General features: G+C 52.0%; 3 protein-coding genes across 3 annotated transcripts; 1 reads left to right on the forward strand and 2 right to left on the reverse strand.

The window, feature by feature from the left end:
- Positions 1-656: 656 nt before the first annotated feature.
- Positions 657-2618, reverse strand: LOC113146665 (uncharacterized protein DDB_G0271670-like). The gene is made up of 2 exons (XM_026334720.1): positions 2180-2618; positions 657-2038 (listed from the first exon to the last, which is right to left on the reverse strand). The coding sequence occupies exons 1-2, from the start codon at positions 2616-2618 to the stop codon at positions 657-659; spliced, it is 1821 nt and encodes a 606-aa protein (XP_026190505.1).
- A 1279-nt stretch (positions 2619-3897) lies between these two features.
- On the forward strand, positions 3898-5026 carry LOC113146662. The gene is made up of 3 exons (XM_026334707.1): positions 3898-3975; positions 4378-4504; positions 4923-5026. Exons 1-3 carry the CDS (start codon positions 3898-3900, stop codon positions 5024-5026), a joined length of 309 nt encoding a protein of 102 aa, XP_026190492.1.
- Positions 5027-5523: 497 nt separating this feature from the next.
- Positions 5524-8579, reverse strand: LOC34619809. Its single transcript, XM_026334721.1, has 8 exons — positions 8313-8579; positions 7863-8195; positions 7324-7672; positions 7032-7180; positions 6349-6419; positions 6125-6183; positions 5877-5935; positions 5524-5574 (listed from the first exon to the last, which is right to left on the reverse strand). Exons 1-8 carry the CDS (start codon positions 8577-8579, stop codon positions 5524-5526), a joined length of 1338 nt encoding a protein of 445 aa, XP_026190506.1.
- Positions 8580-14478: the final 5899 nt, after the last annotated feature.

Genomic DNA, 14478 nt, shown 5'->3' on the forward strand with positions numbered 1-14478 from the left:
CTCCAACTCTCTGCTTGCGATCCGCAGGTTGTGCGCGTGCTCCCCCGCACGGCCGCAACTTCCGAAGCCATGGCCGTCACAAATACACCAGAAGTGACGCCAATAGATGCAGCAGCAGCAGCAGCAGCAGCAGCAGCAGCAGCAGCATCAGTGCAAGACCCGTCTCCCATAGACGCATACGCCAACGGAGAAACAGCGACAGATGCACTAGAAGAAGCAGACAAAGAAGCAGAGTTTGCTGATTTCCCTCTAGGAGACGCGCCAGAGGCATTTACAGATGCTGAAGAGTGGGCGGAACCAGATGAACCAGGAGTCGAAGACTAAGCAGCAGCAGCAGTAGCAGTAGCAGCAGCAGTTACACCACAGAGAAAGCTCTCTTTCCTTCCCGATTCCTGCTTTTGCGGCCAGCATCGAGTTGCATATGCATTGCACTGCTGCTGCTTGCTACATCCGCAGCGATGTAGCAGCAGTCGCTCAATAAAAGGCAGCCAGCGTCTTTTTGCGGCTGCTGCAACGTTCTCAAACAGGTGCTCACCGGCCAGTGCAGACACTGCGTGAGGAACCCGTGGCGCCAAGCCAGCACTCTAAATGGCAGAAACAAAAACTGCATTGCCTACAGTACAAAGGGGCAGCTAAAGCCACAATCGCCGTTGCGATTACCAAACATGACCATTTCTTTCTACTTTAAGGCCTGCATGGTTGAAGACTGCGGCGAATTCTGAAAAAGTGATATATCGTTTCCCTGCTGCCGCTGCTGCTTCTGCTGCGTCTCCTCCAACAGTAGTAGTAGCAGCAGCAGCAGCGGCTACCATATCGAGTATATCTCTTTGGCTCAAGTCGACTGCGGCAGCCTCTGCCACTTCCTGTAGTCTTTCAATCGTCACATAATTGTGAAACGCACTATTGTGATTGTTGTTGGTGCTGCTGCTGCTATCGGTGTTGGTGTTGGTGGTAATGGTAGTCGTGCTGCAGCTGATAGAGCTGCTGCTGCTTCCGCCGCTGCTGCTGCTACTACTGCTGCTGCTGCTACTACTGCTGCTGCTGCTTCCGCCGCTGCTGCTGGCAGCTGCGTCAGAGGTTCTGATCTCTGTGTCATCCTGTGCGGTTTGCAAGAGCTCCTGCTGCTTCTGTTGTTGCTGCTGCTTCATGCCGTCTGCCTCGCTGGTTAAGGTGCCTTGCAGTCTGGTGAGTGTCTGCTGCACCTGCTGCTGCTGGATTTGCTGTTGTCGCTGCTGCTGCTTTAGCGGTTCGATTGATTCGGCACCTGTTAAGACATCCCAAAGGAAGTCTCTGGCAGCCAGCAGCTTCTCTTCCTTCCAGGCTGCCGTTGCTGTTGCCGCTGCTGCTGCAGCAGCGGCAACAGCCTCCTGGCGCCTCTGCTTCCGCTCAGCACGCAGAGCAGCACGCCGCTCTGCCAGCAGCGATTGCTTGTTGTTCTTATTGCTGCTGCTGCTGCTGACTTTGCTGCCGTCCCCGCAGCGGCTAGTTGCTCGCTGTGCTTCTCGAGTTGCTGCTTTCTGAGCGCTCATGACACCAGTAGCTGCTGTACGGCTGGTTTCACGCCTTTGATCGTTCGCGCGAACAGCGTGTTCGTGACCATCGGAGTCGCTGCACCAACTGCTGCTGCTGCCTTCGCCACTGCTGCTGCTGCTGCTGTCAGTGCCTGAGCAAGGCACAGACACTCCACTTGCGCGCAGTCGCTTCTCGCGTGGCTGTTTTGAGTGCGCCGCAGAAACCTTGACGCTGTTGCTGCCGCTCTGATCTCCGCATCGCTTCCTCTTGAGTGTACTCACGAAAGCTGGTTTGGAATTCGAAGAAGCCTCTGAACGGTCTATCTTGCCAGCGCTGCTGTCTTTCGGAAATTCCGTCTGCTCCGATAGCGATAAAGCAATTGCAAGCTGCACATCCTCATCATCCTCGCTGCTCGTGCAGTCCCTCTCGGTTTCCTGCCCTTGCATGCGCGCATGCTTCCTACATCTACGATTGTCGACATCGCTGCTGCTGCTTGTTGCTGCTGCCTGCTCTTCCTTGCGGATGCCTGAACGCATGCGGCTCCGCATGCGTCCTCGAGCACCCAAGTCACGCTGCGGTTGCGTCGGTTCCTGCCGCTGCATTGCCTGATCTTGCAGCAGCAGCTCATGGGGTCGCTGATGGCGTTGCATGCGCGCAATCGGCTTACCAGACTGCTCATTCTTCCCTCCCGAGCAGCTAGTATTCTGGATGCTGGTGCTGTTGTTGCTGTTGCTATTTGTAGTTCGGCAGGAAGCCGCCCTTTCTACGGCTGAGATGACGCGCGGATCTTCATCCTGCTGCTCCTGCTGCTCTTGCTGCTGCTCTTGCTCCTGTTGCTGTTGCTGTTCGTGTTGCTGCTGTTGCTGCTGCTCTTGCTGCTGCTCCTGCTCCTGTTGCTGTTGCTGTTCGTGTTGCTGCTGCTGTTGCTGCTCCTGCTTCTGCTCCTGCTTCTCTTGCTGCTCCTGCAGCGAAAGAGACAGTGCAAGGGCAATCTGCAGTTCCTCTCCATCCGACTGCTCCTCCTCACTGTCTTCCTGCTGTTGTTGTTGCTGTCTCTCAGTCCTGCGCCGCCTACAGGGGGTCTGTCGCTGCTCTCCTGCCGTCATGGCGAAGAGGGTAACTCCTCAGTCAGAGGGGTAGACCGTTACTGCTGCTGGCAACGCTTTGTTCGTGCTGCGCGGGATATATATGTACAAATATGTATACTGCTGCACTCCTTCTGAATGCACTGCGGAAGCTGCAAGGGGCCGCCCTACAGAGTGCCTGCTTCCCACGACACATCGAGTTTCCCGCAATTCAAAGCGCGTCGGACGCCGCTTTTTGGCATGCCGCCGTCCTCTCTGAGCGCCACTCAATTACGGCAGCTCCCGAGAAGGCAAACATTATTAGAAATGTCATAGGAAAACTGGGGAACCTCGATTGTGGTGGGAGTGCTGCGCTGATTGCGTCGCTGCTGCTGCTACTGCTGCTGACGCGGCCGCCTCCGCCGCTGTTCCTGCCAGGCAGGGAGGGGCCCTGGGCAAGACTCCGAAGGTTCAAGTTTTGCTGCTAGTGAAATTTCTTTTTTTTACTTCTCATTCATCTGTGTGCTTTGAGCTTTGCATTTTAAGTCATGCTGTCTGTCAAACAGTAGACAGGCGTGTCTTGGCCGGTGTATGCGGTTCTGAGTGTATGTGGTCTCTTGTAGCTCATTGAAAGCGCGCGGCTTCTCGCTCTGCAATGCTGTTTGAGGCTTGAAAAAGCTTTAAGGCTTAGGAGCTAGACCCTTTTGCCAGCAGCATTCCCCGGATCAGCAGTGGCACTGACATCCGAATCTCCTTTTGCGGGGTGGGCTAGCTGGATTGCACTGGCACCAGGCGAAAGCCAGGGCAGGCAAGCAGGCAGGCAGGCAGCCCCTCTGAAGAAGGAGGCGAAACAGGTAAGCTTTCAACTGTGGAAAGTCAGCGAGCGTCAGAGCCTGCATCCCTGCAGCAATAATCACGGCGGAGTAGCCTAGCTTCCCCTCTTCTTTAAGCGCGTATTCTGTGTTTTTTTGACGGGGATTTTAACCACCACCTGCCTTGAAATCCATAGCGGCAACAGCAGTGGAAGCAAAGCGCCTGTGTTCACATTTCTTAGCTGCCGCCTATAAAGAAGACTTCGTGCTGACGCAGATCCCGACAGCGTCTCCTGTAATCGAGGCGCTCCTCTTCGGGAAGCCTTGAGTGGTCTTTTGTTCCACTGGTGCAAGAAAGGCTGCTTAGCCCACCCCATCGACCCGCTACTCCCCCTCTTGATGCTTGCATCTCTTTTCTAATCCGCAGTCGCTTGCTTCTAGGCGACTCCTCCGCGGAGCTGCAGCATTTTTGCCGGCTCAAAATACAGCACCCATAACGCCCTACCAGAATGAGTGATGCAGGCGACACTGGCCCACGGGCTACGGCCTGCCAGGAGACAGTTGAACGCATGCTGGATGGACTTGCAGTCCGTTGCTGAGGCTCTAGCTGCAGTTGCTGTATTTCCTCATGCGTTTCTCCCCGCTTTTATTCAGCAGCCAACGCGTGCTGTCGTGTCTTCTGCCTCATACCTTCGTCCCAGATACAACTCCTGATGGCGCCGTTACTGCAAACACTTATTTCCTTATCGCAGTTTCAGCTGCGTGCTCCCTTTCTGGTGTATCCGCAACTTCTCCGCAACGCCCTCATGCGCCTCCGGCCTCGCGTTTTATGAGTTCAAGATAGCAGAATTCGTCTTTCTTGCACTCTTTCTTTCTCTCGCTCTCTATACATAGATATAAATATATATAAATATATTCATAGTATTGATATATACATGACTGAGTGACATTATCTCAGCCGTTTCTCTACCGACAATGACTGCCCTCAGGTCTTAGGGCGAGCTTTCCGTTCCACCTTTCAAGGGGTTTCTGGTTGCGTCCGCCGCGTCTCTTACCCTCTAAAAGAATTCCTTGTCATCAAATATGACGAATGCGCCGGCAGATGGACCACACACGGTAATAAGAGCAGCGGCCGTTGCATTTCTGATTCTGGTGTCTTGTCTGAATCCCTCACCCCCCTTCGTTTTTGTTCTCGTCGCGCCCCTTCGCCACCTATAATGGGCTCTTCTGGCAGTGCACCCTTATACAAAGCTCAATTTCACGCACGCATGAACTTGTTTGATTCTCTCTGCATTGTGCTGCTTATGGTCCCCGGCGTTCCGCTTTCCCCCTCCACTACCCTTGTATCACTCCCCCATGGCATTCATCGCGGGCTGTTTTCTGTACCGCCGTAGTGTGCCTCGATGGATTGATTTGTACGTACACATCTGAAGATCATCTTGTGTCATGTTTCCGGTGTCACATCGGTCGGTACTCTACCTTTCCTAAACGTTGCACCAGTTTTCCTGCCTGTACTTTGCTTGCCCTTCTGCAGGCACCCGGACGCAGCGGATGGCAGAAAACGTCGCGTGTTTCGATGCAGTGGAAGTCAGCGACAAAGACACGTCCGAAAGCAGTGAAACATCGAGTGACTCTTAAACAGGTCTACCACGCTCTCCTCCCAATCCAGTTGCTTTTGAGTATGCTGCGGGTGCTATAAAGGATGAGTTGATGCTGCTTCTGCAGCCTTAACTCCTGCGGTTGCTGAGGCAGCAGCTGAAAAGCTTTTGAAATGCTGGCGCAGCAATAAGCGGAAGCTCTTACACCTGCAGTGGCATCCGCTTGGGTTTCAATACCTGGAGCAGTCTGTGCAACATGTGGCTGGTGTAACTGCCTCGGCAAACGCTCCAGCACCACTGTCCGCGGCAGCACAGTTTTTTGCTTCAAAGTACAAGTTTCTTCCGTTTGCGGAGGGCTTCAAGGGGAAGCCCTGAACAGAATTTTTGCACAGGAAAAATACACCTCCTTAATACGCCAAATTGTAAAATCTAGTGTCTACGGAGTGAATACAAATGTGCCTGTATATGTACATATAGATTATCTGCAAATGGGTTGCTCCTTTGCAGCAACAAAGCCTGGCGAACAAAAAAATTCCTTTAAGGTTTGGGTGATAGCGGATACGATGGTAGATGGTCTGTCATGGACACCTGCACAGCGAAAAAAAAGCCGTTAGAGATCGGAAACGCTGCTACTGCAATTCCTTAGAGCTGCTATTGCTAATGCCGTTTAGTGCAGCTACCACCGCTGGCAGTAATGATAGAGATTTGGAGGGACTGACTGTCAAGGGAGGGAAGAAGCAGGTGAGAGTAATTGCGAGAAGAACTGTAATGGACGAAAGTGTTTGACCGCATATAAAACGTCCAAGAAGGGGAAAACACGGCACAAGTTTCGAGCAACCATCACGTGCACAGCAAAGAGCGAAAGCCCTACGATTACAGACTGGCCGTACTCTCTTCTCTTTCCTTTTGAATCCTTTTCGACGGGCAGTAGAAACAGTCGACACTCCCCCTGAAGAAACAGCAAACTCTATGTCATCATGGCAGGTGACGGACCTGCATCTTAAGTGCTCAATACTAGGCACTCGGCACACTGAACACGAATTTTCGGAGGTGAAGAACTTCCTCCCCGACGTAGTTAGAAGGATGCACAAGACGCGATCATCGACGTTTTAAGAGTGCGCAGAGCTAGAGCGCTTACGGGTGAGGGAGGATATTTGCTTCAGAGCTGATTGAAGGGCCCCTAGAAGAATGTTGTCTCTAAACCACATAGCAAAAACCCCACACATACTTCTGCACTATGGCTGATATGTGCTCCTGGATGCACGTGAAATTTTAAAACTTCTATAGTGCTCTTCTTTGGGGCTTGCGCTTGCGCTGCTTCACTCTTAAAGAGGGGAATACGGGAAAGGGGATGGGATTTACGCGAGCCCGATTGCTTGAAAAACTTGTAGGAGAATCTGGAGTTCCTCATATGAAAAGTCATCTACGCACTCCTATGCACACACGTACACATGTGCACACAAATGTATCTACACACGTATACCTACGCGCACACACGTACACATGTACACACAAATGTATCTACATACGTACACCTATACGTACACACTACATGCGCATGTACACACGTACACCTATACGTACACACTACATGCGCATGTACACACGTACACCTATACGTACACACTACATGCGCATGTACACACGTACACCTACGCGCACACACGCACACATGTACACACAAATGTATCTACACACGTACACCAATACGTACACACAAATGTATCTACACACGTACACCTACGTGCACACACGTACATGTACACGCACACAAATACACCTAAACAGGCACATGTACACACGTACACCTATACGTACACAAGTGCATGTACACTACACACATTTACCTACTCGTACATGTACAGATACACACATGCACATCCAACTAGGCCAGGGAAAAGGGTCGTTGATATTTACAATGTAGGCTACTGTTTGGCTTCCCCTTTCAGCGCTGCGCCACAAAAATCCTCATGAAACAGCGCATGAAAAGTGAACAACGAGCGCATGGAAGTGTCAGGTTGTGAGCAATAGGGTAAAGGGGTTACAAGTATGCGGCTTCGAGCTTTTTCAAAAAGCTTCCTGTTGGAGCTTTGCAGGGCAGCACATCCCCAGACGATTCGCACCGTCTGAGACGCGGAGAAGACGTCATGGCTTCCATCTCCGCGCGTAGCACGAGGCTCCAGCAGATCACATGCTGGAATCGCAAACGTAGATCCATTGTAGCGTCGGCAATGATATTCCTACCGGCATGTCTGCGTTTATGCTGCAGCTGCTGCCGCTAAGATCCCGTAGAAGTCTACCCTGCGTGAGCGTTGGAGTAACGGTGCTATCGCTTGCCTTGATCGATGATTGGTGGAAAGAGTTCTGGAGCGTCTCGAATCTTGAGCCCTTGTTTTGCGGCTCCGTAGATAAGCCTGTAGACGATGAGCCGCTGCTGGTGCTGAGTAAGGCTGCTCTCCAGAATCTTCCTCTTGCGCGTCAAGGGCTGCAGCAGCGCCTCCCTAAACAGGAGAACCCTGTCAGAAGCTGCAGCATCAGCTGCTCCGGGGGGCGTTGCCACTGCTGCGACGGCTGCGTGCGTGGCAGCAGCGCGGTCTAAAGGGAGCGAGAGCACAGAGAGTTGCCAAAAGAGGTCAGCCAGCTCCAAGGCGCTGTAACTCTTCGAATGCAGTTGCACCAGCGGCAGCTGCAAAAACATTAAGCCACAAACCGCATGGCTCCCCTCTCCTGCCCCCAAACGCTGGCGTGCTCAGACTGAGGAGAGCAGCAAAGTACAACATTCGCGTGTGGCAGACCGCACGTGTGCTGTGCATTCACGAAGCGAAGGAGCTATGGCTTTCTGTACGAGGGGGAGCACACTGGAATCCACGATTTACGAGGTCAAAGCAGGCGGAGGAGCACTTTGCCTCTGCAAGTTTCAGAAAGGCGAGGCGCAGCAGTCTGCCGTCGTCTTTGTGCAGAAGTAGGGCTGCCGCTGCTCGCTTCCAAAAGATGCAAAAGCTCCTGCCACTGCTGCGCACGTGCTGGAGGACTGCGAGCTGCTGCAGGAAAAGCAGCAGGTCATGTTTATTGAAGAGGTAGGCAGGATTTATATGATTGGCAAAGTGCAGAACGGCCTGAGAAGAAGGGAGAGCCAGCACATCTGAAGAGAACAGAGAAAAACGCGGATTCGCGCCAATGCTGCTCGTGCCGGAGGTGTCTCGAGAGGCCTTAGTTTTACCGCGCGCGTTGGTGTTGTTGTTGCTAGTGATGCCAGTGGTGCTGTTGCTGCCAGTGCTGCTGTTGTTGTTGCTCCGCCTGGGGTACTTCTGCTGAGAACTGTCGACGCTCTCAGTTCCGGAAGGCGTGTCGCCCTTGCTCTGTTCGCCCAGCGTGCTGATGTGCACGTATCCACGGAAAGCAACGTTTACACACGCCTCTGAGCCCTTTTGAAATCGAAATCGCGGCCTTGCCACGCATTCCCTCGAGTGCGTTCTTGTTTCTTGGAGAGAAGCGAGCGGCGCAGGCAGTCTCTCTTTAAAGGATCTGTTGTGCAAGCCATTGAGAAGTTGCATACGGCGTGCCCTTAATGCTCCTCCTAGTGATCGGCACATTGCTTGAATATTCAGCATTCATTGTTGATAAACAGGATATTCAAAAGCTTCTCTGGATGGGGAACGTACGATGAGGGCAGCCGGTTCAGGAATGCTTCTTGCCCCACGCGACCCCATGGATGCAGAGTTCGCCCTTCGAGTTGAACACTGCATGCGAACAGTGCATTTTGAAGCGGCTCTTTTTTGTTTTCCCTTCATTTGCAGAGCTCTAAAATATAAGGGCTGACTGTTAACGACGCATGCCTTCTATGGAGTGCCTCGGAGAGGGGCCCTCGTACTGATATTCATCATTGGCATGGTATCGCGATACTATTGCAAGACGCGCAACAGCATGGGAAGTCTGCGGATTTTTCGCTTCCTGTGCAGCTGCTGGTGCTGCGTATTGCTGGCTGCCGCAGCTGATGATCACCAGTCGTTGCATTTCGACGGCAACGGAGGCAACGACTCCGCCAACGGAGCAGAACCAACGAGCCGCTCTCAAGCGGCCGGGTTGACAAGCAACCTCGAAGATGCCGCAGCTTCAAGCGATGCTTCCTCCCTCCCCCAGCAGACCGCTGCCGCACCGGCTGTGTTTGCGGCAGAGGTCGGTGATCTTTCACGCGAAGCTGCACAAAAGGCGGAGGAGGGGGAACCTCCAAGTGGCGGATCCACTACAACCACGACAACAACGGCACGGCCTTACAGCGCCTTTCCAGAGGAGGCGAGTGCTGATGATGTGGAACGTGCAGCGAAAAAAAGCGAACCAGAGGGGGGGGAACTAGGCTCGAGGCACCCCTCCGTGGAGGCACCCCAAACCACATTCACATACACGCCAACGGAAGCTGGCGAGCCGAATCTTGCAATGCCCGAAAGGACGCTAACTAAGGATGACATGTGGACTGCACTCCCTAAAAACATCCCGTATGAGGATTCAACGTACGAAGCCGAGCTGGAGGGAAGGGGAGGCCTCTCCGATGCAATGCATGAACAGGATTATGAGGGTGCTGAAAGCAGCGATTCTGTGGCGCAAGAGGCAGGGGACGAGGAAGCGCTTTGGGGGCTGAACAAAAGGCCGAATACTGTGAGCAAGAGGAAATCAGCAACAACAATGGCAGCCTTAGGCACAGTTGCAGTTGCAGGTGGCTCGACAGTCAAGGCTAAAGGCTTGAGCGCCGGAATTTTTGCCCCGCGTCGTACTACCAATATCCATATCCACAGCAAGGTTGTTCCTCCTTCATACACTTACGACGAAAGAGGCAAGCTGATAGAGAGACCCCCCTTCCTTCTCCCCCCCTTTCCCGAGTGCGCTACGGCTGAAGCCTTTCGCGGGGCATATGATGGATCCTAGACTCAACGTCTGTTATCCATAGGGGTCAAAGCCTCCAAAGCCGACAAGGTCCAGCACTCGAATCCATAGTGTGTGCTTTGCGCGCTTTCTTCAGACTTCTTGTGGCGCCACTTTTTCGACACCATATTCTTGAACTGGTGGTGGCGTCAGCTTATCAACCCAGATAGGTTCAAGGCTCGCGCGGTGTCTGAGCATTCCAACGCTAAAATTCATGTTACCATTGTTTCCGACAACCAGAAAACGAATCGCAAGGGGAAATCACGCAAGGAGCTGGAGGCCCTTTTAAAGTGTGAGCTTGAAGGCCTCTAGAAGGTCCCACATCAGAGAAGGCAGGAGAAGTAGCATACACCATTCAATTTGAATAGGCGTGATAGACCTCATGAGCTACCAAGGAGTAACTTTCAGACCCTCGCGAAAGCATACTCTAGCGCTATCCGCACGAACCGTTCAAGAATATGAATTTCTCCAGCCCTCGATATATTTCAAATTTCGAAGCGGGCGTTAGCCAAAGGCTTGCTTCCCTCTTTAAGGGGCGTTCGTACCTGCAATACCACGACAAAATAAGGGACGCCTAACACCATGCGAAACAGGAGGCTTCCGGCCTTCACAAGAACTCGGACGTTGATATCAGCGGATTTGGTTGTGCGTGCAGCCAAAAAATCAATAAAAATAGTACCAATAACCCAGGCAACGAAGGATCAAGTTCAAAAGGCTCAAAGAATGATGAACAGTGCTTTTGAGGATATGGACCAAGGCATCGAAAAGCCTTCGTTTCAATCTTTCATCGGTAATTCGTGAACTGGATCGAAACGTTTTGTATTCCTTAATAGAGCTTGTTTGACTGAACCTCTTAAGCCTTCGACAAGGGCTAAAATGATCCTGGTTGACGGAATCCAAATATGCGGTGCATGCAATAATGCACGGCCAGACCCGTCTTTGGTGGGACGTGCACGCGTTGAGTTCGCTTGTTGTCGTGTGCAGCACTGGACGGGGATGGAAACCTTTTAGGGGGGCTTGTTGCTCATTCCCATATTTCTGAGAAAGTCCAACATGCGAAGCTCTACGTGCCGGGAGAAGACACCGCAGTCATCCGTAAGTTCTAACGTCTAGGCTCTATGTATTCGAGAGGCTGGTCGATGTGCTTTTATGCACCTGCACCTCCGCAGGTGCATAAACCTCTCTCCCCGGGTAAAAAGGAATGCAGGCCTGCGGTATGTGTGTCTTGTGTAGAGTACGGTCTAGTGGAAGCTTTACGCACTGCAGCAAAAGATAAGGGTATCACCGAATTGCACATACTGGTGCAAACAAGTTGCGGTAAGGAGAGCACTCAAGGGGCTGCCGAAGCGGGATCCGCAAAGAAAGTTCTCTCACTTTTGAGCCTGGTACCAGTACGAACGGAGCGATATGAATACGCGCGTCTCACTGGTGTGACCGCTCAGCAGAGTCATTCGAGCCTAAGCGTTTCACGTGTAGGGATGCAGGTTTGGGGAGTGTCTAAAGGCAGTGTGAGATTCAAAAGAACCGAATTTAGGTGTAGGAACGTGGGATGAGGGCTGAGGCGCTGGACTTAGGAATCGGTATCTGTCTTGTTGGCGCGCTGTGCTTCATTGAAGCTTTTTGATTCGGCCTTTGAGTTCCTGGTAAGAACTCAGGGTATTTTTAATTACGGACTGCAGTCAAGGGGCAGTAGTGCTGAATGGATTGGACTGCCTTTGCCTGCAGACTTGAAGACTGGGGGTACATCAGGCAAGCGCCACACCGTCGCTCATGAAGCGGGTGCAGCCGATGGCAAGGCAGGCGATTCGAAAGAAGCACAGACAGCTGCTGAAGAGGGGAAAGACACCAAAAAGGGTCTTCGAAGCAAGATTGTTCCAGTGACAGTAGCTAGCGCAGCCCTAGTGGGTTTAGTTTTGCTATCGTGGTACCTCATCTACGTCAGGCGACAGAGAAAAAACAGAGGCATCTCAGCTACTGGGAAAAGCCAAACAATCGGCGCCGTACAAGAGCCAAATGTTTCTCCCGCCAGGCCACTGATGGTAGACTGGGACAGCGTCCCCCACTACACCAAACCAGAAATGCCTGGCGTTGAACATGCATATGTTTGGGGTTACGCTGAACCGCATATGGGGAAAGGTTTATGGATGCCTTAGAGGCTTGAAGCATGGAATATTTTGGAGGGTTGCGCCTCGGTTCTACAGCGCTTTTGTAAAAGCGTATACTTTGTCGTTGAGGGAAAACCCACGCAGGCATTTTCTTCAAAATTGGGCAAAACGACTACCCATCTTTGTATGCGTGTGTGTTTACGCATAGGAAGTGGGGTATAAAGAGTGACCAATCTGTGCATAGATGCGTTAAAATTTTCAATTACATGTTGCACGCATCTTCTGGTCTTCAGAAGTGTGCCTGTATGTACTTGTGAGAGTATGCAAGTGTATGCAGTACACCATATATATATATACATATATGTATATATATATATATATGTACAGGTATCTGCACACGACGGTGAATTTTTCAAATACATACCGATTTTTCCTCTCGACGAAAGGACAATTTTGAAGAAAAACGAAGAAGTACACATGTGCATCTCGTACAGGAAATAGAGGTTGATTAGAGCTCAACGGAGTTGCGAAGGAGATTGTTTTGCATCTTGACCCAGTTTCGTTGCTGCAGTTGAGGTTTTCCGAAAAGTTACTTCTGTTTTGGGACGAAGAAGCTGATTGTGAGCACACAGTCACAGACCCTAATGCATAGAATCATAGGGAAGTGTAACTCACTTAGATGTGTTGGCCTTTTTGCTTCGCGACGTGTTTCGTTTTTGCATCTCTGCTTGAGAAATATATGGATATACATCCTTGCACATTACCTATGTACAAGTATTTGGTAGCTCGTATGACCCGCAGCTGCTCGTTGTTGCATTTTTGCATGCACACAGTTACACGAATATTGTCGATTCTTCTGTTATTGATTGCCTGTTGGGTGCTATTCCTGGTAAGCGCAAAGCGACTAGGTTTCCCAATTGAAACCGTCTAACGCAACCTTGGAAACCATCGCACAGTAGCTCCCAACACGAAGACTTATTTCCAAGGATGATCTGAACGTATCCAGGGGGGTGGGCAAATGAGCGGAACCGCGTGGAGTAACTCTGCATCCCGCTTACGTGCTGCTGGTCTTGAATGGGCAGCATTTGGTGTGTGGCACAGAGGGTAGGCACTGGAGAGAGCAGCAACAGAGGCGTAGACAAAATAGGGTTGCATGCAGGGTGCGGCTAAGCCGACTGACAGATGGGGGGTCCTAGGAATAAGGGGATGCGGCAATCAGACAGACGTGTGTTCAGAAAGATGCACAGGGGAAACAATAGCCGAGTGGGCATAGTAGAGGCCAGGGGGAGAGAGAACAACACGCAAATCCGTGGTAGTGGTGTGGGGAACAGTCGTTAGTCTGGCGTTTGTCGGTGGCAGCGCGCTGCCCCCCCTGTGGCTGGGAGTTCGGGGATGGCTCGGAGAGAATCGCAAATTGCGTTGGGGGCTGAACTGCCTATTCTACTGCGCAAGAGGGGGAGAGTGACGTGAGGGAACCGCTGCAGCGCATGGGCTCTCCAGTGCACAGAGAGCATAGCCGAGCCGGCTGCACTAGACAGACTGAGCAGCTTTCCACCGCACGCTGCTGAGCTGTTACCGCTAAACAAAGAGTTGCTCCCAAGCCAACTGGTTTCTCGACCACTGCATAGGACGAGGAGCGTGCAACGGCCGTTGCTGCTGAATACAGCGGCCCCTAGCCTCTGGGCCCTTATTTTAAAAGCAGTTAGTTTTGGATCTGCAGCCGCCCTTTGAGGAGTACGAGCGTAACAGACTTAACGAGCAGCACGAAGAGGAGCAGCACAAAGACGTTGACAACTACGGGAAGCCCTATGGAGATGTTAGATGCAATGTCTGCAGCTGTAAGCCCTTGGCCAGTACATCCCATATCCCCCCCTAGGCCGGTGAGGCTGCTGCTGCAGGTAATGTACCTGTCTCCGATAGTAATGTGCAGCAAATTGGGAATGACGTAACTCACGGGAGACACATAGGCCAGCCACCGAATCCACAGAGGCATAGAGGGCAGTGCGGCGTGGAAGCCTCCTACTAAAACTAGCGTGATTAGTGTGACTGCGAGCAGCAAGGCTCCTACGCGATAGTCTGACCCTGCTGCGGTTGCCACGAGCTGTCCTATGGAGGAAGCCAAGACAGAAACAAGCAGTAGACACAGCCAAAGGCTCTAGAAGCAGATTCAGCACACACACAGCAACACATGCGAAAGCGAATGACGCTGCGGGCACCGCTCACGCACACCTCTGAGATAGACGCAGAGACGTTCTGCTCTCGAACCGACACACACAGAAAGTACAGGTCGGCTACAAAAGATAAAAGCACAAAAACACATCAGGGCACTCGCCGGTATGCCAGACACGAAAAACAGAAAGACAATCATGTAAGCGGAAGAGAGGCATACAAGTGCGCACCACGACACACACTACGACACACACTACGACACACACTACGACACACACTCAAACACACACTACGACACACA

Source organism: Cyclospora cayetanensis, unplaced genomic scaffold (genome assembly GCF_002999335.1).
Source record: "Cyclospora cayetanensis isolate NF1_C8 unplaced genomic scaffold, CcayRef3 CcayRef3_contig_49, whole genome shotgun sequence".
NCBI classification, from domain to species: domain Eukaryota; phylum Apicomplexa; class Conoidasida; order Eucoccidiorida; family Eimeriidae; genus Cyclospora; species Cyclospora cayetanensis.